General features: G+C 41.8%; 2 protein-coding genes, 2 long non-coding RNA genes and 2 other non-coding genes across 10 annotated transcripts; 4 read left to right on the forward strand and 2 right to left on the reverse strand.

The window, feature by feature from the left end:
* Positions 1-3,822: 3,822 nt before the first annotated feature.
* On the forward strand, positions 3,823-9,962 carry LOC138411831 (eukaryotic translation initiation factor 4 gamma 1-like). Its single transcript, XM_069533000.1, has 13 exons — positions 3,823-4,264; positions 4,657-4,797; positions 5,062-5,298; positions 5,434-5,538; positions 6,177-6,695; positions 6,959-7,131; positions 7,302-7,427; positions 7,508-7,589; positions 7,705-7,803; positions 8,113-8,247; positions 8,369-8,450; positions 8,561-8,704; positions 8,813-9,962. Exons 1-13 carry the CDS (start codon positions 3,878-3,880, stop codon positions 8,986-8,988), a joined length of 2,406 nt encoding a protein of 801 aa, XP_069389101.1. The 5' UTR covers positions 3,823-3,877; the 3' UTR covers positions 8,989-9,962.
* LOC138411963 (small nucleolar RNA SNORD66) lies at positions 4,519-4,596 on the forward strand. The gene has a single exon (XR_011244452.1). It is a non-coding gene; the product is annotated as a small nucleolar RNA SNORD66 (small nucleolar RNA).
* A 148-nt stretch (positions 9,963-10,110) lies between the features above and the next one.
* On the reverse strand, positions 10,111-14,062 carry LOC138411834 (uncharacterized). Its single transcript, XR_011244319.1, has 3 exons — positions 13,717-14,062; positions 11,004-13,088; positions 10,111-10,882 (listed from the first exon to the last, which is right to left on the reverse strand). It is a non-coding gene; the product is annotated as an uncharacterized lncRNA (long non-coding RNA).
* Positions 14,063-14,247: 185 nt separating this feature from the next.
* LOC138411830 (eukaryotic translation initiation factor 4 gamma 1-like) lies at positions 14,248-20,410 on the forward strand. The gene is made up of 13 exons (XM_069532999.1): positions 14,248-14,689; positions 15,082-15,216; positions 15,481-15,717; positions 15,853-15,957; positions 16,596-17,150; positions 17,410-17,582; positions 17,753-17,878; positions 17,959-18,040; positions 18,156-18,254; positions 18,564-18,698; positions 18,820-18,901; positions 19,012-19,155; positions 19,264-20,410. Exons 1-13 carry the CDS (start codon positions 14,303-14,305, stop codon positions 19,437-19,439), a joined length of 2,436 nt encoding a protein of 811 aa, XP_069389100.1. The 5' UTR covers positions 14,248-14,302; the 3' UTR covers positions 19,440-20,410.
* Positions 14,944-15,021, forward strand: LOC138411964 (small nucleolar RNA SNORD66). The gene has a single exon (XR_011244453.1). It is a non-coding gene; the product is annotated as a small nucleolar RNA SNORD66 (small nucleolar RNA).
* Positions 19,812-24,531, reverse strand: LOC138411833 (uncharacterized). Of its 5 annotated transcripts, XR_011244318.1 has the most exons (5): positions 24,149-24,531; positions 23,034-23,506; positions 22,160-22,267; positions 21,815-21,879; positions 19,812-21,694 (listed from the first exon to the last, which is right to left on the reverse strand). It is a non-coding gene; the product is annotated as an uncharacterized lncRNA (long non-coding RNA). The 5 variants fall into 5 exon arrangements; XR_011244317.1 differs by having other exon boundaries at positions 19,812-21,879; XR_011244316.1 differs by having other exon boundaries at positions 21,815-22,267.
* Between the last annotated feature and the right edge of the window lie 116 nt (positions 24,532-24,647).

Here is a 24,647-nt window from a genome sequence, read left to right on the forward strand (position 1 = left end):
AATAGTCTTTACACTGTTGTTTACATTTTAACTAGTCAGATCTGATCACATCTATCACTCTCTCTTCTCTCCCCACTTTTCCATCCATCTCTCCTCTCCTTTTTCTTTGCTACCGGTCGAGGCAGATAAGCGCCCACACTGAGTCTGGTTCTAGAGGTTTCTCCCTGTTGATGAGGGAGTTTTTCCCTTCACAGTCTCAGAGTGCTGCTCATTGTTGAACTGTTGGTTTCTCTATTTAACCATGTCAGGATGTAGATGTTTTAATAGTTGGCCAGACTTAAAGGTGGTGTTACGGTTTTGTTGTGGCTGGACCCGGAAGCAGACACAGAGAGGAACAGTTTGTGAAATGAGTTTTTTTTTTTTTTAATGAAAAGCTTGTGGCAGGCAGGCAACAGGCTGAAGGCTGGCTGAGGGTGAGCAGGAGCGAGGGCATGCGGGTTGAGCTCTGGCGATCCTGAGGCAGGGGAAAAAACAAAGTGAGTCACATGTACAAAAAACAAGCGAGGAGGTTCTTTTTCTAAGAAACACTACGAGTGAAGCTGAGAGTGTGAACCACAGGAGTGACTGTAACAACCTGGCGAGGAGTGGAGGAGAGACCTGGGTATTTGTAGCGCTGGTGATGAGGATGATTGAAGCCAGGTGTAGAACTCATGCCAGGAGTAGAGACCACACCCACGCACACCCGAGGAGGAAAAGGAGGAGGGACATGGAAAACACCACGGAAACGGCACAAGCCATGACAGGTGGAGTGAAAAGTCATCAGTTGTGGAGAGGAAGGGATGTGAGGAATAATGATGTATGGTTTTATGTAGTATCTCCAGGAAGACATTCAATGTGTAACACTTAGTTATTTATACAAAAAGTATAACAACAAGTTGTATGACATTCAAAAAAGGGAGTGCTAGAAGGAGAACGTTGCCTGGATCCTTTCTCACCATCTCATAGCTGGCTACTGGAGGTCATGCCTGTTGGAATTAGTTTAAATCCCACTTCAGTGTGCCTGAGGAACATTTTTGCGAAACTCTCTGCATCATTTTGTGTAAAGAGTACAGAGGCATTTGTGTTTTATAGAAGTACCTGCAACATATATCCACTAAGAGCTCCTCTCTGAGTAGCATTCGTTAATACGAGGGAAATGTTAATTTTCAAAGCTCGACTCCCACATGAAAAGGGATGATTTATTCTCTTTGCCTGCTCAGCCCGACAGTTACTGGGAGGGGACAGTATCTGCGAGTCTTCAAGGAAGAGAGATTCCTTTTGTGACTTTATCATAGATTTACCGAAATGTGTGATGCCATGCTCCGGAGGTAGCACATTTGTTCTGTTTGCTTTATCTGTATTTCAGATGTGGCATCTTTGTTCTATAGAGGAAGGGCAGGTGGATTGATCTGCCAAGAGGGAGAAAAGAGGGAATGCAAAGTCCCTCAGCTGTTAGAGAAACAGATCCTAGATGTGGGAAGGTTGTAGAGGAATGGGAATTTCTTTGATACAAATGCTCGTACGCATTTTAGGACCTGGCACACATATACTACAGTGGGTACACATTCAGACACACAGGAAGTTAGCATGCTTTGGATACAGGATTTTACGTCTTGGCCGGAGTATAGTACATTTTGGAATTCCATTTAAGTAACTGAATACCACCAATACATGCTGAAAACTTTAAGAAATCAATATTTGAAATCACTTTTTACACACAAGTATGAGTCCATCCTTACAAATTGGTTTATGATCTCTAAAGGATAACGTTATTCATTCTAAACATCTGTAGACATGTAGTGGAACCTATGATTTCTTGCATTAAACTGAAAACGAAGTTTTAGTGAAATTTCTGAGAGAGCTGCTAAAATGTAGCTTTGAGCTGCTAAAAAATGTTGATGCACACATCTGAATCATCCTCAGTTAATACTACGTGTTTAAAGCTACAGTGTTACGAACTTCAGTGTTTCCCCTCTGATTTTTTTTAGCAACGGGGACCAACCCCTCCAACTTATGAATAAACAAATACATAAACACATAAATAGATAAATAATAAAATAAATCGTAATGTAATTATTTTGACACTCTACATATCAATGCACCAAGGCTTGTGTGCTGAAACACTCAGTAAGGTGGCCTTGCTGCCAGTGCAACCAGGCTCATTAATGAGAGATTTAGCTCCTCTGCTCTTTTCTAATCACTCACACGTACAATATGTATGCTCCTGGATAAACGGGGCGTCAGATCTTCTGCAACAACAAAGTTAAACACTGTTTTATGTCATAATCTGCAGGAGGAATTTTTTTGGTGTGTGTGCGTGTCTGCCTGTCTGTCGCTCTTCACACACACAAAAGTTATTTAGTTCTTAATTGATGTTGAAGTGCATGCATGCAAAATGGTGGACTATCAAATTGTATAAATACTTCTTATAAACTCTGGAGCGAATCAAACAAACACAAAGTAGGGTTCACTACTGTTCAGATCCTAATTACATCTAATTAGTGTTTATTGTAAATGTGTAAAGTGAGCACAGGTCAGTGGGGGAGTGAGGAGGGAGGACATGCAGCACTGTGCAAGGATACAGGATTCATAAGGTGCGTCTGCTCTGATCCTGAAGCAGCAGCTGCAAGAATTTTGAGTGGAGGGGAAACCCTTGACTTGCTATGTAAGTAGGATCTCAGAACCTAAAGTGCAGACACATGACAAAGGCAGATAATATAAACGTGAGCTACAATGGCACTCAGTAAAGTGCATATCAGTCCCCTTAAAGGTTCAGTGTGTACGATTTAGGTGAAAGGGATTTTTGGCAGAAATTGAATGTGAAATAATCCTTGTGATGTTTTCACTAGTGTGTTTCATCTAAATTGTATGAATTGTTGTTTTCTTTACCAGAGAATGAGCTCTTTATATTTAAATACTTTATATTTACATGGAGGGGGGTCCTCTCTGTGGAGGCAGCCGTGTTTTTTACTGTCGTCCAAACTGGACAAACTAAAACCTTTTGAGTTTTCATGACAACTGAAGTTCACCACAGGTTCTTTCTCATGTTTGGAAGGAGAGGGTGAGGTGAGGAGTATTCAGCTGCAACATGACACTTCACCACCAGATGTCACTAAATTCTACACACTGAACCTTTAAATGCAACCCATGTAGATTTCAATTTTAATGAATGATCACAAGCTTACAACAGCGTCTCAACTGATTCTACAAAAACACAATATTCCATTCTTTCTTTTTTTGCAGTGTTCCCTATAAACATGAAATCAGGGCTTTATATCACTCCTATAAAAATGTTGGATTGGAAAAGCTCACTTTTCTGTGTTATGACCAGCAGAGGATGACTCCAACAGTAGTTTCTGTAGAAGTCTATGAGAAAATGATTCTCACTTGATTCCTAATGTCAGTAAACATAAGGAGTTTATGAGTTTATAAGGAGTTATCTCTAGTTTCATGTCTTCTTAAATACAATATGATGTTCATTGTATAAAATTGCGGTCCATCTACAGTCAACTGTGGCCGTGAGAGCTCAATGTGCTACAAATGTAGAAAACCATGCAAATAGAGAAAACACAATTCATCCATTTGACGACACATATGCTGCAAAAGGTCACAACACAAGCAAATACAGAAACTCTTAATTTGCAAGTGTTTTCTTGATTTGCAGTACGTTGAGCCCTCAACCGCCATACAAATACATCATAAAGCACTACATTAAAGGAATTTTTAGGGTTTATTGCTTTATTTATAGTTTAGTATAGTTTATTGTAGTTTAACTGCCTATTGATCAAAGCATCCTGTCCTGCCTTTGATCTTGACCCTATATATGTAGGCGGCAAGAAGCATCTGCATCATATTTTCTGAAGGACCAACATAAAATATTCAACTTGAGACAGGAACCATGTCAACTAGTACGAGATTAGATAGTGAACCACGTCCCTCTGAGCAGATCCAGAGGAAAGTCATCCCCTGGAAAGTGACAGCAGACTTGAAGCTGCACAAGGCTGAGAACCCCTGGGAGTCTTCAGTGAGGACAGGTGTTCACAGCTGCGCAAAGCCAGAGAACGATCCAGAGCAGGTCAAGACCCAAGTGGTGTTCAAACTGTTCCGCGGCATCCTTAACAGAGTGACCCCCGAAAAGTTAGATATCCTGGTGAATCAGGTGACTGAACTCGACATCGACACCAAGGAGAGGCTGAGCGGAGTCGTAGAGCTCACCTTCGAAAAGGCCATCTCAGAGCCAAGTTTTTCAAGGGTCTATGCCAAAATGTGCCAAAGCCTCAAGATGGTAAGTATGGCCTTTTGAATTCTTTGAAATTAAGCCTGTGAATGTTTGTGTGTTGATATTTTAGCTTAGATAGTGACAAAAAGCCTTCAAGTGTGAGGAATTGGTTCAGAGAAGGAGCAAAATATGTGTCTGTGATCTACTAATAAGGACACAATCACTTTAATATAATGATATGATAACCATGTCTGGTATATGTAACAGAAACGTGCTCCTGGATTGGTGTTTACCATTCAAGTCCTAGTTGACACATACCTCTACCAGGCTGATGACATGAATTTAGTGCCATAGTTCTGGGCCAATGGTCAAAGTAATGGGATCGAGGAACTGAGAAGCCATTTGCACTACATAACCCGACCACACGTCCTCTCCTGTCCTGTTTTCTCTCTTTGCAGCTCACAGTCCACACCCCAGATGGACTGAAAGTCACTTTCAACAAGCTTCTGCTCCTACGTTGTCAAAAGGAGTTTGAGAAAGACAAAGATGACAATGAAATCCTGAAGAAGAAACAGGAGGAGCTGGAGGCTGCTTCAGGGGTACAGTAACGTATTAAGAACTACCAGTTGGGTTTTTCATTTATGCACAAAGGAAGTCATGGTGATTGAACTTGAGTGACTGATGGAGGGGATCCAAAGACAACCACATACTGTGAAAGCATTATGCAAAGATGCTACAGAATCTTATCTATATTTGGAACTGTCATGTTAAACATCTGGGTTTTAGAGATATAAACTTAACTATCCCTCTGCTAAAGTTTCTTTTTCTTGATCCATAATTTTTTCAACATCTTTCCCTGACAGGACCAGGAGAAGAAGCAGCTCACTGAAGAGTTAGAGGAGATTAAATACAAGGCCAAAAGGGAGTCTGTGAGTAACCTGAAGTTCCTCGGTGAGCTGTACAAACTTAAAATGCTCACAGATGGCATCGCGTGCGACTGCATTACCAAGCTGCTCAAGGACAATGATGAGGTGTCCCTGGAGTGCCTGTGCACCCTAGTGTCTGCCATCGGCAAGCAGCTAGAACTTGGGATAAGAAAGGTACAACACTCACAGTTACATATAGAGGAAGTGTGTGGTAGAGAGGAAATTAAGTTCACATGCATATTCATTACATGTATATTAGTTCTAATGAATGTGTAGCTGGATTAAGTTTTAATTTGTGCTTGTCTTCAGACTCGTTTGGACGAGTGTTTTGATCAGATGAAGCAGATTGTAACGGTGAAGAGTACCAGCAACAGGATCTGCTTCATGTTGCAGGATGTGCTTGAACTTCGACTTGTAAGTTACAGAAGCAACACAAACCACAGATTTACACAAGGATATGCACTGGCAATCATGAGACAAATAAAGCAAAGTGCTTATGAATAGAACCAATCAGATCACAATGATTGATGCAAGTCCATCAGTGCTGAGACCTGCTTTCAAAATTGTTATGCAAAGAAAATGAAAATGTCAGAACACATTCACTGATCCACTGTGTGGACCACTATCAGCAAAATCTGACAAAGAATGTATTAGTTCAGCAGAATCAACAGAGCATTGCACCATATTACTTGGAAATATGATTCTATGTCACATTGTGCTGATCATCCAACACTATCCTGTTTACTGAAGGATCAGTGGGTTTAATCATTTCTTACATTATTTGTCCTATCTTGTTCTCATTTATGTATTTTGTGTTCATGACTATAGGTATTATGTTGAATATGTTATCAGTCCCTTATTAATTAACATTTTATTTACATTTCACATAACTCATTTTCTTATTTCGGCTCTTCTAAGAAAGTATATATTTTCTGACGTCTAATATTCCTTGTTTGGGTCGATCTTGTCAAAAGTGGAACTGTTAGTAAAATATTTATCATTAATCACCTGTGTCCTGCACTCTCCATCTCTCTCCCTTCCACCCATTACAGAACAAGTGGGTTCCCCGGCACAAGGACCAGGGCCCCAAGACCATTGGCGAGATCCGCAAAGAGGCTAATCTGGAGGGCCAGCGGTTCAACCAGCAGCCCCACCGACGAGACAACCGATGGTTCAACCAGCAGCCTGACCGACGGGACAATCAACGGTTCAACCAGCAGCCTGACCGACGGGACAATCAACGGTTCAACCAGCAGCCTGACCGACGGGACAATCAACGGTTCAACCAGCAGCCTGACCGACGGGACAATCAACGGTTCAACCAGCAGCCTGACCGACGGGACAACAGAGAGTTCAATCAGCAGTCTGATGGACGGGACAACCGACAGTTAAACCAGCAGTCCGACCGACAGAGAGGCCAGCAGTTCAACCAGCAGCCTGACAGACAAGTCGGTCGATGGTATCAGCACCACAGCACCTTCAACTCCACCAAGCCCAGTTTGACGGAGGAACAGCTTGAAAAGAAGTCCAGCGCCATCATCAAGGAGTACCTGAACATCAATGACATGAAGGTACGCTGATGAGCAGTTGTTAGAAGAATGAAATGATACCTTTAGCACCACTTTCCTTGACAGTTCCTTACCTCACTCATTTCCTGTGGCTGCTTCACAATAAAAGTCGCTGTGTAGTTTGCTGGGTGAACAGTTTTAATGTGAAGCGGTAGCAGCACTTTGACTTCTCGCAGTAATAGTTACAGTTATGACCGTTACACTGAAGTTTCTGTAAACATCATCATTTATCTCTGTCTGTGTTATGTCCCTCACTGTCCCAACAGGAGGCGCTGCAGTGTGTGCAAGAGTTGAAGAGCACTCAGCTGCTATTCCTTTTTGTGAGAAAAGGGCTGGAGTACACGCTGGACCGCAACGCCACCACCAGGGAGCGCATGGGCCTGCTGCTGCACCAGCTCATAAAGAGTGGCATCCTCCCACCTGAGCAGTACTGTAAAGGGTCAGTGTTGAGTTCCACAGAGGTTTCACAAAAACAAAACCAGCCAAATGCTAATTCAGTTGGAAAATCTTCTTTTCGTCATCTTATTAAAAAAATTCAACTAGTTTTTTTTGTTTTGTTTTGTTAAATCTTCAAATACATATTGAGATGTGTGCTCTCTGTTTGTTCAGGCTTCAGGGAATCATCGAGGAAACTGAGGACCTGGCAATAGATATCCCCAAAATCTGGCTGTACCTGTCAGAGCTGCTCACTCCCATGCTCCTTGAAGGTGGGATCCCAATGGGAGTGCTTTTCAGGTAAGTAGCCAAAATAGAGAAGGAAAGTTTTTAATTTCTCATTCATTCACTGTTAATTTGTTCCTTGGTTTTGTCTCCAGGGAGATTTCAAAGCCTCTGATCCCTCTGGGAACAGCTGGAGTCCTGCTGGTTCACATCCTCAACGGACTGTGCAAAGCAATGGTGAGAACTGTCTCCATATGTGTCTCCTTATGTCCATTGTCTAGATTCTATGTAATATAATGATCAGTGGATGTGTTTATGAATCAGTCAGTAACTATGTGTATCTTCTCATCAGAGCCGTGAGAAGGCAGGTATAATGTGGAAGGAGGCCGGCCTCCGGTGGAAAGACTTCCTGCCCGAGGATGAAGACGTCCACAAGTTTGTGACAGAAAAGGTGAGAGGTCACTCTCTAGCTTCATCACCAACTGAAAGATGATCTGAAATTTCAACTATGCTTTTGAGATATTAACAGGTTTAGAAACTAGTACGAGTGAAAGTGGAATATTGGAGGAAACGTCAGTTCCTTTGAAACAAAAATAGAGAAGAAACTGAAGATGGGTCATGATTTAAACTCTGTGCCATCTTCTTTATGGTCAACTCAAAGTTGACAGTTAGGTTTTGTTAAATATGGTGAATTACAAGTGGGGGGAGTGGAGGAACCAGGAGGTGCAAGACATGTTAAACATTATGCCTCTGTCTATAGAATGTGGAGTTCACTCTGGGCAAGGAGACGAAGGAGAGTCAGAAGAAGAAGCTGAGCTCTGCAGAGCAGAAAAAGGAGCTGGACACACTGATTCAGGACGAGGCCGACAACCACACCATCGCTGATTGGATTGAGGTTTGTTCCTCCAGTTCAAATTCAATCTACAATCTGTTGTTGTTCTGGCTGAATGTTTCCTCTGCATGAGAGGACTGCAGCTGTTTTCTACATGTGCGTTAATAAACATGTTTGTGTGTAGAACAACCTGGATGAGCAGCAGACCTCCTCCAACACGTTCATCAGAACTCTGACGACCTGCATCTGCCAGTCAACAATCATCTGTAAGTCAAGTTCTTCACTTTCCTTATGAGAGAATATGGATAACAGACTAAATATGATGAGGTGATGGTCCTGTCAGTGTTTAATGAAGCTTTCCTTTCTTTTACCTCAGCTGATGAAAACTACTACATTGTGGACCACGATCTGATGAGACAGCGAGCCACACTGCTGAAGAAATACCTGCATGATGAGGAGAAGCAGCTGCAGGCTCTCTCTGCCCTGCAGGTCCTGATGGTGCAGATGGATCACCCTAGCCGTGAGTCTCATTACTCATATATATATTTTACTTTCAGACACCATGAATCTGTTTCTGTGCACAATGATTCTAATTGTTTGAAATATCTTGTCGTCCTCCCTCCATCAGAGCTGCTGCGGATGTTCTTTGACTGTCTTTATGACTTCGACGTGATCACGATCAGGACGTACTACAAGTGGGAGTTAAACAAGAACCCCGGCGAGCAGCAAGGCAAAGACGTGGCCCTCCAGTCTGTTACTAACTTCTTCGCGTGGCTCCATGACTTGAAGGCTGCCAATCGCTGAAACTTAGGACTGAACGATTAATAGAAATTTGATCACGATTTCGGCCTCTCACGCTCATAATCGAAGAAAAACGATTAATGTGCCGCCGCGCTGCCTGTATGCAAATTACTGCGCTGTAAAGCAGAGTGAAGGCACCAGCTGCAGCAGTGAGTTTGTGGATCGATTGTGGAAAGAGCGATTGACAACATGGCAGAAAAGCAGCCCGAGCCTTTAGTTGAAAAGAAAAGTAGGGCAAGCTCGGTCATTTGGAGACATTTTGGCTTCAAATCGTTGGATGTAGAGCAGAAGGAGATTGTTTGCAAAGTTTGTTACGCCGTCGTGTCTGCACCCCAGGGCAACACGACAAATATGTTTAACCATTTAAAGTTCAGCTATAAAGTGGTCTATGACAAAGTACTGACAGAGCAAAAGACCCAAAAAAGTGCAAGAGCTTCAACTTCAGCCACCGCCACCGCAACACAGTCCTCCATTGAGGACACTCTTTCCAATGCCGCTCCATATCTCACCGGCTCCCGGCTACAGCGAGAGATAACGGAGGCGGTGACGTTCATGCTAGCGAAGGACATGTGCCCCATCAGCACAGTTTGCAACCCAGGGTTCAAAACACTGGTGAAGACGATGGACAAGCGGTATGTGTTGCCATCCCGCAAACACTTCAGCAGAGTGGCACTGCCTGCTTTGTATGATAAATGTCGCGCTGAAGTTGAAAAAGATATCTCCACTGCCAATCAACAAATAATCGTGTTTATTAATCGTGATTTCAATAGGAATCAAAATAATCGGGATTATTGTTTTTCCCATAATCGTCCAGCCCTACTGAAACTGACATCAAATTCTTATTTCCATCTTTTTCATCCATTCCTTCTCTTTTTTCCTGTGAACTGTCAGCAGAGGGTTCACTATCTATCTATCTATCTATCTATTTTTTTTTTATGACAAATGGGAAATAAGAATAAAAGATGATGAACACATGCCTGAGTTAGTGTTTGCCTCTGATCCAGTTTCCTTTATTCAAGATTCAAGATTCAAAGATTTTATTGTCAAATACACAGAGAACACACGTTTCCCTATGAATTGAAATTCTTGTGCTGTCCTTTCTGGAATACCGACCAAATTTACATAAAAATTCAATAAGGCTATGAACATGTTAAAAATAAGGCAGAAACAAGGCGAATGAGGTGAATAAGGTGAGGATTGTGCAAAACACTTCTCTCTGTCCCTCTGCCCCCCCACATTCATTTATTTATTTTAATACATGTCAATGACTATTTCACTTTGTCCTCCCATAGTCTCTCTCTCTCTCTCTTTTTCTCTATCTCATTTCAGATATCTCTCACCCCGGAACTTCAGGACAACAACTTTTACCATTATTACTATTTTTAATTACAATATTTCAGTAATTAATTATTATATAAATTGTGCCTGTTATCACTAATAAATAATAGTCTTTACACTGTTGTTTACATTTTAACTAGTCAGATCTGATCACATCTATCACTCTCTCTTCTCTCCCCACTTTTCCATCCATCTCTCCTCTCCTTTTTCTTTGCTACCGGTCGAGGCAGATAAGCGCCCACACTGAGTCTGGTTCTAGAGGTTTCTCCCTGTTGATGAGGGAGTTTTTCCCTTCACAGTCTCAGAGTGCTGCTCATTGTTGAACTGTTGGTTTCTCTATTTAACCATGTCAGGATGTAGATGTTTTAATAGTTGGCCAGACTTAAAGGTGGTGTTACGGTTTTGTTGTGGCTGGACCCGGAAGCAGACACAGAGAGGAACAGTTTGTGAAATGAGTTTTTTTTTTTTTTAATGAAAAGCTTGTGGCAGGCAGGCAACAGGCTGAAGGCTGGCTGAGGGTGAGCAGGAGCGAGGGCATGCGGGTTGAGCTCTGGCGATCCTGAGGCATGGGAAAAAAACAAAGTGAGTCACATGTACAAAAAACAAGCGAGGAGGTTCTTTTTCTAAGAAACACTACGAGTGAAGCTGAGAGTGTGAACCACAGGAGTGACTGTAACAACCTGGCAAGGAGTGGAGGAGAGACCTGGGTATTTGTAGCGCTGGTGATGAGGATGATTGAAGCCAGGTGTAGAACTCATGCCAGGAGTAGAGACCACACCCACGCACACCCGAGGAGGAAAAGGAGGAGGGACATGGAAAACACCACGGAAACGGCACAAGCCATGACAGGTGGAGTGAAAAGTCATCAGTTGTGGAGAGGAAGGGATGTGAGGAATAATGATGTTTTATGTAGTATCTCCAGGAAGACATTCAATGTGTTACACTTAGTTATTTATACAAAAAGTATAACAACAAGTTGTATGACATTCAAAAAAGGGAGTGCTAGAAGGAGAACGTTGCCTGGATCCTTTCTCACCATCTCATAGCTGGCTACTGGAGGTCATGCCTGTTGGAATTAGTTTAAATCCCACTTCAGTGTGCCTGAGGAACATTTTTGTGAAACTCTCTGCATCATTTTGTGTAAAGAGTACAGAGGCATTTGTGTTTTATAGAACTACCTGCAACATATATCCACTAAGAGCTCCTCTCTGAGTAGCATTCGTTAATAGGAGGGAAATGTTAATTTTCAAAGCTCGACTCCCACATGAAAAGGGATGATTTATTCTCTTTGCCTGCTCAGCCCGACAGTTACTGGGAGGGGACAGTATCTGCGAGTCTTCAAGGAAGAGAGATTCCTTTTGTGACTTTATCATAGATTTACCGAAATGTGTGATGCCATGCTCCGGAGGTAGCACATTTGTTCTGTTTGCTTTATCTGTATTTCAGATGTGGCATCTTTGTTCTATAGAGGAAGGGCAGGTGGATTGATCTGCCAAGAGGGAGAAAAGAGGGAATGCAAAGTCCCTCAGCTGTTAGAGAAACAGATCCTAGATGTGGGAAGGTTGTAGAGGAATGGGAATTTCTTTGATACAAATGCTCGTACGCATTTTAGGACCTGGCACACATAATACTACAGTGGGTACACATTCAGACACACAGGAAGTTAGCATGCTTTGGATACAGGATTTTACATCTTGGCCGGAGTATAGTACATTTTGGAATTCCATTTAAGTAACTGAATACCACCAATACATGCTGAAAACTTTAAGAAATCAATATTTGAAATCACTTTTTACACACAAGTATGAGTCCATCCTTACAAATTGGTTTATGATCTCTAAAGGATAACGTTATTCATTCTAAACACGTGTAGACATGTAGTGGAACCTATGATTTCTCGCATTAAACTGAAAACGAAGTTTTAGTGAAATTTCTGAGAGAGCTGCTAAAATGTAGCTTTGAGCTGCTAAAAAATGTTGATGCACACATCTGAATCATCCTCAGTTAATACTACGTGTTTAAAGCTACAGTGCTACGAACTTCAGTGTTTCCCCTCTGATTTTTTTTAGCAACGGGGACCAACCCCTCCAACTTATGAATAAACAAATACATAAACAAATAAATTGATAAATAATAAAATAAATCGTAATGTAATTATTTTGACACTCTACATATCAATGCACCAAGGCTTGTGTGCTGAAACACTCAGTAAGGTGGCCTTGCTTCCAGTGCAACCAGGCTCATTAATGAGAGATTTAGCTCCTCTGCTCTTTTCTAATCACTCACACGTATAATATGTATGCTCCTGGATAAACAGGGCGTCAGATCTTCTGCAACAACAAAGTTAAACACTGTTTTATGTCATAATCTGCAGGAGGAATTTTTTTGGTGTGTGTGCGTGTCTGCCTGTCTGTCGCTCTTCACACACACAAAAGTTATTTAGTTCTTAATTGATGTTGAAGTGCATGCATGCAAAATGGTGGACTATCAAATTGTATAAATACTTCTCATAAACTCTGGAGCGAATCAAACAAACACAAAGTAGGGTTCACTACTGTTCAGATCCTAATTACATCTAATTAGTGTTTATTGTAAATGTGTAAAGTGAGCACAGGTCAGTGGGGGAGTGAGGAGGGAGGACATGCAGCACTGTGCAAGGATACAGGATTCATAAGGTGCGTCTGCTCTGATCCTGAAGCAGCAGCTGCAAGAATTTTGAGTGGAGGGGAAACCCTTGACTTGCTATGTAAGTAGGATCTCAGAACCTAAAGTGCAGACACATGACAAAGGCAGATAATATAAACGTGAGCTACAATGGCACTCAGTAAAGTGCATATCAGTCCCCTTAAAGGTTCAGTGTGTACGATTTAGGTGAAAGGGATTTTTGGCAGAAATTGAATGTGAAATAATCCTTGTGATGTTTTCACTAGTGTGTTTCATCTAAATTGTATGAATTGTTGTTTTCTTTACCAGAGAATGAGCTCTTTATATTTAAATACTTTATATTTACATGGAGGGGGGTCCTCTCTGTGGAGGCAGCCGTGTTTTTTACTGTCGTCCAAACTGGACAAACTAAAACCTTTTGAGTTTTCATGACAACTGAAGTTCACCACAGGTTCTCTCTCATGTTTGGAAGGAGAGGGTGAGGTGAGGAGTATTCAGCTGCAACATGAAACTTCACCACCAGATGTCACAAAATTCTACACACTGAACCTTTAAATGCAACCCATGTAGATTTCAATTTTAATGAATGATCACAAGCTTACAACAGCGTCTCAACTGATTCTACAAAAACACAATATTCCATTCTTTCTTTTTTTGCAGTGTTCCCTATAAACATGAAATCAGGGCTTTATATCACTCCTATAAAAATGTTGGATTGGAAAAGCTCACTTTTCTGTGTTATGACCAGCAGAGGATGACTCCAACAGTAGTTTCTGTAGAAGTCTATGAGAAAATGATTCTCACTTGATTCATAATGTCAGTAAACATAAGGAGTTTATGAGTTTATAAGGAGTTATCTCTAGTTTCATGTCTTCTTAAATACAATATGATGTTCATTGTATAAAATTGCGGTCCATCTACAGTCAACTGTGGCCGTGAGAGCTCAATGTGCTACAAATGTAGAAAACCATGCAAATAGAGAAAACACAATTCATCCATTTGACGACAAATATGCTGCAAAAGGTCACAACACAAGCAAATACAGAAACTCTTAATTTGCAAGTGTTTTCTTGATTAGCAGTACGTTGAGCCCTCAACCGCCATACAAATACATCATAAAGCACTACATTAAAGGAATTTTTAGGGTTTATTGCTTTATTTATAGTTTAGTATAGTTTATTGTAGTTTAACTGCCTATTGATCAAAGCATCCTGTCCTGCCTTTGATCTTGACCCTATATATATAGGCGGCAAGAAGCATCTGCATCATATTTTCTGAAGGACCAACATAAAATATTCAACTTGAGACAGGAACCATGTCAACTAGTACGAGATTAGATAGTGAACCACGTCCCTCTGAGCAGATCCAGAGGAAAGTCATCCCCTGGAAAGTGACAGCAGACTTGAAGCTGCACAAGGCTGAGAACCCCTGGGAGTCTTCAGTGAGGACAGGTGTTCACAGCTGCGCAAAGCCAGAGAACGATCCAGAGCAGGTCAAGACCCAAGTGGTGTTCAAACTGTTCCGCGGCATCCTTAACAGAGTGACCCCCGAAAAGTTAGATATCCTGGTGAATCAGGTGACTGAACTCGACATCGACACCAAGGAGAGGCTGAGCGGAGTCGTAGAGCTCACCTTCGAAAAGGCCATCTCAGAGCCAAGTTTTTCAAGGGTCTATGCCAAAATGTGCCAAAGCCTCAAGATGGTAAGTATGGCCTTTTGAATTCTTTGAAATTAAGCCTGTGAATGTTTGTGTGTTGATATTTTAGCTTAGATAGTGACAAAAAGCCTTCAAGTGTGAGGAATTGGTTCAGAGAAGGAGCACAATATGTGTCTGTGATCTACTAATAAGGACACAATCACTTTAATATAATGATATGATAACCATGTCTGGTATATGTAACAGAAACGTGCTCCTGGATTGGTGTTTACCATTCAAGTCCTAGTTTACACATACCTCTACCAGGCTGATGACATGAATTTAGTGCCATAGTTCTGGGCCAATGGTCAAAGTAATGGGATCGAGGAACTGAGAAGCCATTTGCACTACATAACCCGACCACACGTCCTCTCCTGTCCTGTTTTCTCTCTTTGCAGCTCACAGTCCACACCCCAGATGGACTGAAAGTCACTTTCAACAAGCTTCTGCTCCTACGTTGTCAAAAGGAGTTTGAGAAAGACAAAGATGAAATCCTGAAGAAGAAACAGGAGGAGCTGGAGGCTGCTTCAGGGGTACAGTAACGTATTAAGAACTACCAGTTGGGTTTTTCATTTATGCACAAAGGAAGTCATGGTGATTGAACTTGAGTGACTGATGGAGGGGATCCAAAGACAACCACATACTGTGAAAGCATTATGCAAAGATGCTACAGAATCTTATCTATATTTGGAACTGTCATGTTAAACATCTGGGTTTTAGAGATATAAACTTAACTATCCCTCCGCTAAAGTTTCTTTTTCTTGATCCATAATATTTTCAACATCTTTCCCTGACAGGACCAGGAGAAGAAGCAGCTCACTGAAGAGTTAGAGGAGATTAAATACAAGGCCAAAAGGGAGTCTGTGAGTAACCTGAAGTTCCTCGGTGAGCTGTACAAACTTAAAATGCTCACAGATGGCATCGCGTGCGACTGCATTACCAAGCTGCTCAAGGACAATGATGAGGTGTCCCTGGAGTGCCTGTGCACCCTAGTGTCTGCCATCGGCAAGCAGCTAGAACTTGGGATAAGAAAGGTACAACACTCACAGTTACATATAGAGGAAGTGTGTGGTAGAGAGGAAATTAAGTTCACATGCATACTCATTACATGTATATTAGTTCTAATGAATGTGTAGCTGGATTAAGTTTTAATTTGTGCTTGTCTTCAGACTTGTTTGGACAAGTGTTTTGATCAGATGAAGCAGATTGTAACGGTGAAGAGTACCAGCAACAGGATCTGCTTCATGTTGCAGGATGTGCTTGAACTTCGACTTGTAAGTTACAGAAGCAACACAAACCACAGATTTACACAAGGATATGCACTGGCAATCATGAGACAAATAAAGCAAAGTGCTTATGAATAGAACCAATCAGATCACAATGATTGATGCAAGTCCATCAGTGCTGAGACCTGCTTTCAAAATTGTTATGCAAAGAAAATGAAAATGTCAGAACACATTCACTGATCCACTGTGTGGACCACTATCAGCAAAATCTGACAAAGAATGTATTAGTTCAGCAGAATCAACAGAGCATTGCACCATATTACTTGGAAATATGATTCTATGTCACATTGTGCTGATCATCCAACACTATCCTGTTTACTGAAGGATCAGTGGGTTTAATCATTTCTTACATTATTTGTCCTATCTTGTTCTCATTTATGTATTTTGTGTTCATGACTATAGGTATTATGTTGAATATGTTATCAGTCCCTTATTAATTAACATTTTATTTACATTTCACATAACTCATTTTCTTATTTCCGCTCTTCTAAGAAAGTATATATTTTCTGACGTCTAATATTCCTTGTTTGGGTCGATCTTGTCAAAAGTGGAACTGTTAGTAAAATATTTATCATTTATCACCTGTGTCCTGCACTCTCCATCTCTCTCCCTTCCACCCATTACAGAACAAGTGGGTTCCCCGGCACAAGGACCAGGGCCCCAAGACCATTGGCGAGATCCGCAAAGAGGCTAATCTGGAGGGCCAGCGGTTCAACCAGCAGCCCCACCGACGAGAGCACCGATGGTTCAACCAGCAGCCTGACCGACGGGACAATCAACGGTTCAACCAGCAGCCTGACCGACGGGACAATCAACGGTTCAACCAGCAGCCTGACCGACCGGACAATCAACGGTTCAACCAGCAGCCTGACCGACGGGACAATCAACGGTTCAACCAGCAGCCTGACCGACGGGACAATCAACGGTTCAACCAGCAGCCTGACCGACGGGACAACAGAGAGTTCAATCAGCAGTCTGATGGACGGGACAACCGACAGTTAAACCAGCAGTCCGACCGACAGAGAGGCCAGCAGTTCAACCAGCAGCCTGACAGACAAGTCGGTCGATGGTATCAGCACCACAGCACCTTCAACTCCACCAAGCCCAGTTTGACGGAGGAACAGCTTGAAAAGAAGTCCAGCGCCATCATCAAGGAGTACCTGAACATCAATGACATGAAGGTACGCTGATGAGCAGTTGTTAGAAGAATGAAATGATACCTTTAGCACCACTTTCCTTGACAGTTCCTTACCTCATTTCCTGTGGCTGCTTCACAATAAAAGTCGCTGTGTAGTTTGCTGGGTGAACAGTTTTAATGTGAAGCGGTAGCAGCACTTTGACTTCTCGCAGTAATAGTTACAGTTATGACCGTTACACTGAAGTTTCTGTAAACATCATCATTTATCTCTGTCTGTGTTATGTCCCTCACTGTCCCAACAGGAGGCGCTGCAGTGTGTGCAAGAGTTGAAGAGCACTCAGCTGCTATTCCTTTTTGTGAGAAAAGGGCTGGAGTACACGCTGGACCGCAACGCCACCACCAGGGAGCGCATGGGCCTGCTGCTGCACCAGCTCATAAAGAGTGGCATCCTCCCACCTGAGCAGTACTGTAAAGGGTCAGTGTTGAGTTCCACAGAGGTTTCACAAAAACAAAACCAGCCAAATGCTAATTCAGTTGGAAAATCTTCTTTTTGTCATCTTATTAAAAACCTTCAACTAGTTTTTTTTGTTTTGTTTTGTTAAATCTTCAAATACATATTGAGATGTGTGCTCTCTGTTTGTTCAGGCTTCAGGGAATCATCGAGGAAACTGAGGACCTGGCAATAGATATCCCCAAAATCTGGCTGTACCTGTCAGAGCTGCTCACTCCCATGCTCCTTGAAGGTGGGATCCCAATGGGAGTGCTTTTCAGGTAAGTAGCCAAAATAGAGAAGGAAAGTTTTTAATTTCTCATTCATTCACTGTTAATTTGTTCCTTGGTTTTGTCTCCAGGGAGATTTCAAAGCCTCTGATCCCTCTGGGAACAGCTGGAGTCCTGCTGGTTCACATCCTCAATGGACTGTGCAAAGCAATGGTGAGAACTGTCTCCATATGTGTCTCCTTATGTCCATTGTCTAGATTCTATGTAATATAATGATCAGTGGATGTGTTTATGAATCAGTCAGTAACTATGTGTATCTTCTCATCAGAGCCGTGAGAAGGCAGGTATAATGTGGAAGGAGGCCGGCCTCCGGTGGAAAGACTTCCTGCCCGAGGATGAAGACGTCCACAAGTTTGTGACAGAAAAGGTGAGAGGTCACTCTCTAGCTTCATCACCAACTGAAAGATGATCTGAAATTTCAACTATGCTTTTGAGATATTAACAGGTTTAGAAACTAGTACGAGTGAAAGTGGAATATTGGAGGAAACGTCAGTTCCTTTGAAACAAAAATAGAGAAGAAACTGAAGATGGGTCATGATTTAAACTCTGTGCCATCTTCTTTATGGTCAACTCAAAGTTGACAGTTAGGTTTTGTTAAATATGGTGAATTACAAGTGGGGGGAGTGGAGGAACCAGGAGGTGCAAGACATGTTAAACATTATGCCTCTGTCTATAGAATGTGGAGTTCACTCTGGACAAGGAGACGAAGGAGAGTCAGAAGAAGAAGCTGAGCTCTGCAGAGCAGAAAAAGGAGCTGGACACACTGATTCAGGACAAGGCCGACAACCACACCATCGCTGATTGGATTGAGGTTTGTTCCTCCAGTTCAAATTCAATCTACAATCTGTTGTTGTTCTGGCTGAATGTTTCCTCTGCATGAGAGGACTGCAGCTGTTTTCTACATGTTTGTTAATAAACATGTTTGTGTGTAGAACAACCTGGATGAGCAGCAGACCTCCTCCAACACGTTCATCAGAACTCTGACGACCTGCATCTGCCAGTCAACAATCATCTGTAAGTCAAGTTCTTCACTTTCCTTATGAGAGAATATGGATAACAGACTAAATATGATGAGGTGATGGTCCTGTCAGTGTTTAATGAAGCTTTCCTTTCTTTTACCTCAGCTGATGAAAACTACTACATTGTGGACCACGATCTGATGAGACAGCGAGCCACACTGCTGAAGAAATACCTGCATGATGAGGAGAAGCAGCTGCAGGCTCTCTCTGCCCTGCAGGTCCTGATGGTGCAGATGGATCACCCTAGCCGTGAGTCTCATTACTCATATATATATTTTACTTTCAGACACCATGAATCTGTTTCTGTGCACAATGATTCTAATTGTTTGAAATATCTTGTCGTCCTCCCTCCATCAGAGCTGCTGCGGATGTTCTTTGACTGTCTTTATGACTTCGACGTGATCACGATCAGGACGTACTACAAGTGGGAGTTAAACAAGAACCCCGGCGAGCAGCAAGGCAAAGACGTGGCCCTCCAGTCTGTTACTAACTTCTTCGCGTGGCTCCATGACTTGAAGGCTGCCAATCGCTGAAACTTAGGACTGAACGATTAATAGAAATTTGACCACGATTTCGGCCTCTCACGCTCATAATCGAAGAAAAACGATTAATGTGCCGCCGCGCTGCCTGTATGCAAATTACTGCGCTGTAAAGCAGAGTGAAGGCACCCGCTGCAGCAGTGAGTTTGTGGATCGATTGTGGAAAGAGCGATTGACAACATGGCAGAAAAGCAGCCCGAGCCTTTAGTTGAAAAGAAAAGTAGGGCAAGCTCGGTCATTTGGAGACATTTTGGCTTCAAATCGTTGGACGTAGAGCAGAAGGAGATTGTTTGCAAAGTTTGTTACGCCGTCGTGTCTGCACCCCAGGGCAACACGACAAATATGTTTAACCATTTAAAGTTCAGCTATAAAGTGGTCTATGACAAAGTACTGACAGAGCAAAAGACCCAAAAAAGTGCAAGAGCTTCAACTTCAGCCACCGCCACCGCAACACAGTCCTCCATTGAGGACACTCTTTCCAATGCCGCTCCATATCTCACCGGCTCCCGGCTGCAGCGAGAGATAACGGAGGCGGTGACGTTCATGCTAGCGAAGGACATGTGCCCCATCAGCACAGTTTGCAACCCAGGGTTCAAAACACTGGTGAAGACGATGGACAAGCGGTATGTGTTGCCATCCCGCAAACACTTCAGCAGAGTGGCACTGCCTGCTTTGTATGATAAATGTCGCGCTGAAGTTGAAAAAGATATCTCCACTGCCAATCAACAAATAATCGTGTTTATTAATCGTGATTTCAATAGGAATCAAAATAATCGGGATTATTGTTTTTCCCATAATCGTCCAGCCCTACTAAAACTGACATCAAATTCTTATTTCCATCTTTTTCATCCATTCCTTCTCTTTTTCCCTGTGAACTGTCAGCAGAGGGTTCACTATCTATCTATCTATCTATCTATTTTTTTTTTATGACAAATGGGAAATAAGAATAAAAGATGATGAACACATGCCTGAGTTAGTGTTTGCCTCTGATCCAGTTTCCTTTATTCAAGATTCAAGATTCAAAGATTTTATTGTCAAATACACAGAGAACACACGTTTCCCTATGAATTGAAATTCTTGTGCTGTCCTTTCTGGAATACCGACCAAATTTACATAAAAATTCAATAAGGCTATGAACATGTTAAAAATAAGGCAGAAACAAGGCGAATGAGGTGAATAAGGTGAGGATTGTGCAAAACACTTCTCTCTGTCCCTCTGCCCCCCCACATTCATTTATTTATTTTAATACATGTCAATGACTATTTCACTTTGTCCTCCCATAGTCTCTCTCTCTCTCTCTTTTTCTCTATCTCATTTCAGATATCTCTCACCCCGGAACTTCAGGACAACAACTTTTACCATTATTACTATTTTTAATTACAATATTTCAGTAATTAATTATTATATAAATTGTGCCTGTTATCACTAATAAATAATAGTCTTTACACTGTTGTTTACATTTTAACTAGTCAGATCTGATCACATCTATCACTCTCTCTTCTCTCCCCACTTTTCCATCCATCTCTCCTCTCCTTTTTCTTTGCTACCGGTCGAGGCAGATAAGCGCCCACACTGAGTCTGGTTCTAGAGGTTTCTCCCTGTTGATGAGGGAGTTTTTCCCTTCACAGTCTCAGAGTGCTGCTCATTGTTGAACTGTTGGTTTCTCTATTTAACCATGTCAGGATGTAGATGTTTTAATAGTTGGCCAGACTTAAAGGTGGTGTTACGGTTTTGTTGTGGCTGGACCCGGAAGCAGACACAGAGAGGAACAGTTTGTGAAATTAGTTTTTTTTTTTTTTAATGAAAAGCTTGTGGCAGGCAGGCAACAGGCTGAAGGCTGGCTGAGGGTGAGCAGGAGCGAGGGCATGCGGGTTGAGCTCTGGCGATCCTGAGGCAGGGGAAAAAACAAAGTGAGTCACATGTACAAAAAACAAGCGAGGAGGTTCTTTTTCTAAGAAACACTACGAGTGAAGCTGAGAGTGTGAACCACAGGAGTGACTGTAACAACCTGGCAAGGAGTGGAGGAGAGACCTGGGTATTTGTAGCGCTGGTGATGAGGATGATTGAAGCCAGGTGTAGAACTCATGCCAGGAGTAGAGACCACACCCACGCACACCCGAGGAGGAAAAGGAGGAGGGACATGGAAAACACCATGGAAACGGCACAAGCCATGACAGGTGGAGTGAAAAGTCATCAGTTGTGGAGAGGAAGGGATGTGAGGAATAATGATGTATGGTTTTATGTAGTATCTCCAGGAAGACATTCAATGTGTTACACTTAGTTATTTATACAAAAAGTATAACAACAAGTTGTATGACATTCAAAAAAGGGAGTGCTAGAAGGAGAACGTTGCCTGGATCCTTTCTCACCATCTCATAGCTGGCTACTGGAGGTCATGCCTGTTGGAATTAGTTTAAATCCCACTTCAGTGTGCCTGAGGAACATTTTTGCGAAACTCTCTGCATCATTTTGTGTAAAGAGTACAGAGGCATTTGTGTTTTATAGAACTACCTGCAACATATATCCACTAAGAGCTCCTCTCTGAGTAGCATTCGTTAATAGGAGGGAAATGTTAATTTTCAAAGCTCGACTCCCACATGAAAAGGGATGATTTATTCTCTTTGCCTGCTCAGCCCGACAGTTACTGGGAGGGGACAGTATCTGCGAGTCTTCAAGGAAGAGAGATTCCTTTTGTGACTTTATCATAGATTTACCGAAATGTGTGATGCCATGCTCCGGAGGTAGCACATTTGTTCTGTTTGCTTTATCTGTATTTCAGATGTGGCATCTTTGTTCTATAGAGGAAGGGCAGGTGGATTGATCTGCCAAGAGGGAGAAAAGAGGGAATGCAAAGTCCCTCAGCTGTTAGAGAAACAGATCCTAGATGTGGGAAGGTTGTAGAGGAATGGGAATTTCTTTGATAGAAATGCTCGTACGCATTTTAGGACCTGGCACACATAATACTACAGTGGGTACACATTCAGACACACAGGAAGTTAGCATGCTTTGGATACAGGATTTTAAATCTTGTCCGGAGTATAGTACATTTTGGAATTCCATTTAAGTAACTGAATACCACCAATACATGCTGAAAACTTTAAGAAATCAATATTTGAAATCACTTTTTACACACAAGTATGAGTCCATCCTTACAAATTGGTTTATGATCTCTAAAGGATAACGTTATTCATTCTAAACACGTGTAGACATGTAGTGGAACCTGAAATTTCTGAGAGAGCTGCTAAAATGTAGCTTTGAGCTGCTAAAAAATGTTGATACACACATCTGAATCATCCTCAGTTAATACTACGTGTTTAAAGCTACAGTGCTACGAACTTCAGTGTTTCCCCTCTGATTTGTTTTAGCAACAGGGACCAACCCCTCCAACTTATGAATAAACAAATACATAAACAAATAAATAGATAAATAATAAAATAAATCGTAATGTAATTATTTTGACACTCTACATATCAATGCACCAAGGCTTGTGTGCTGAAACACTCAGTAAGGTGGCCTTGCTTCCAGTGCAACCAGGCTCATTAATGAGAGATTTAGCTCCTCTGCTCTTTTCTAATCACTCACACGTACAATATGTATGCTCCTGGATAAACGGGGCGTCAGATCTTCAGCAACAACAAAGTTAAACACTGTTTTATGTCATAATCTGCAGGAGGATTTTTTTTGGTGTGTGTGCGTGTCTGCCTGTCTGTCGCTCTTCACACACACAAAAGTTATTTAGTTCTTAATTGATGTTGAAGTGCATGCATGCAAAATGGTGGACTATCAAATTGTATAAATACTTCTCATAAACTCTGGAGCGAATCAAACAAACACAAAGTAGGGTTCACTACTGTTCAGATCCTAATTACATCTAATTAGTGTTTATTGTAAATGTGTAAAGTGAGCACAGGTCAGTGGGGGAGTGAGGAGGGAGGACATGCAGCACTGTGCAAGGATACAGGATTCATAAGGTGCGTCTGCTCTGATCCTGAAGCAGCAGCTGCAAGAATTTTGAGTGGAGGGGAAACCCTTGACTTGCTATGTAAGTAGGATCTCAGAACCTAAAGTGCAGACACATGACAAAGGCAGATAATATAAACGTGAGCTACTATGGCACTCAGTAAAGTGCATACCTGCCAAGGCCCATCAGTCCCCTTAAAGGTTCAGTGTGTACGATTTAGGTGAAAGGGATTTTTGGCAGAAATTGAATGTGAAATAATCCTTGTGATGTTTTCACTAGTGTGTTTCATCTAAATTGTATGAATTGTTGTTTTCTTTACCAGAGAATGAGCTCTTTATATTTAAATACTTTATATTTACATGGAGGGGGGTCCTCTCTGTGGAGGCAGCCGTGTTTTTTACTGTCGTCCAAACTGGACAAACTAAAACCTTTTGAGTTTTCATGACAACTGAAGTTCACCACAGGTTCTCTCTCATGTTTGGAAGGAGAGGGTGAGGTGAGGAGTATATAGCTGCAACATGACACTTCACCACCAGATGTCACTAAATTCTACACACTGAACCTTTAAATGCAACCCATGTAGATTTCAATTTTAATGAATGATCACAAGCTTACAACAGCATCTCAACTGATTCTACAAAAACACAATATTCCATTCTTTCTTTTTTTGCAGTGTTCCCTATAAACATGAAATCAGGGCTTTATATCACTCCTATAAAAATGTTGGATTGGAAAAGCTCACTTTTCTGTGTTATGACCAGCAGAGGATGACTCCAACAGTAGTTTCTGTAGAAGTCTATGAGAAAATGATTCTCACTTGATTCATAATGTCAGTAAACATAAGGAGTTTATGAGTTTATAAGGAGTTATCTCTAGTTTCATGTCTTCTTAAATACAATATGATGTTCATTGTATAAAATTGCGGTCCATCTACAGTCAACTGTGGCCGTGAGAGCTCAATGTGCTACAAATGTAGAAAACCATGCAAATAGAGAAAACACAATTCATCCATTTGACGACACATATGCTGCAAAAGGTCACAACACAAGCAAATACAGAAACTCTTAATTTGCAAGTGTTTTCTTGATTTGCAGTACGTTGAGCCCTCAACCGCCATACAAATACATCATAAAGCACTACATTAAAGGAATTTTTAGGGTTTATTGCTTTATTTATAGTTTAGTATAGTTTATTGTAGTTTAACTGCCTATTGATCAAAGCATCCTGTCCTGCCTTTGATC

Source organism: Paralichthys olivaceus, chromosome 10 (genome assembly GCF_024713975.1).
Source record: "Paralichthys olivaceus isolate ysfri-2021 chromosome 10, ASM2471397v2, whole genome shotgun sequence".
Taxonomy (NCBI): domain Eukaryota; kingdom Metazoa; phylum Chordata; class Actinopteri; order Pleuronectiformes; family Paralichthyidae; genus Paralichthys; species Paralichthys olivaceus.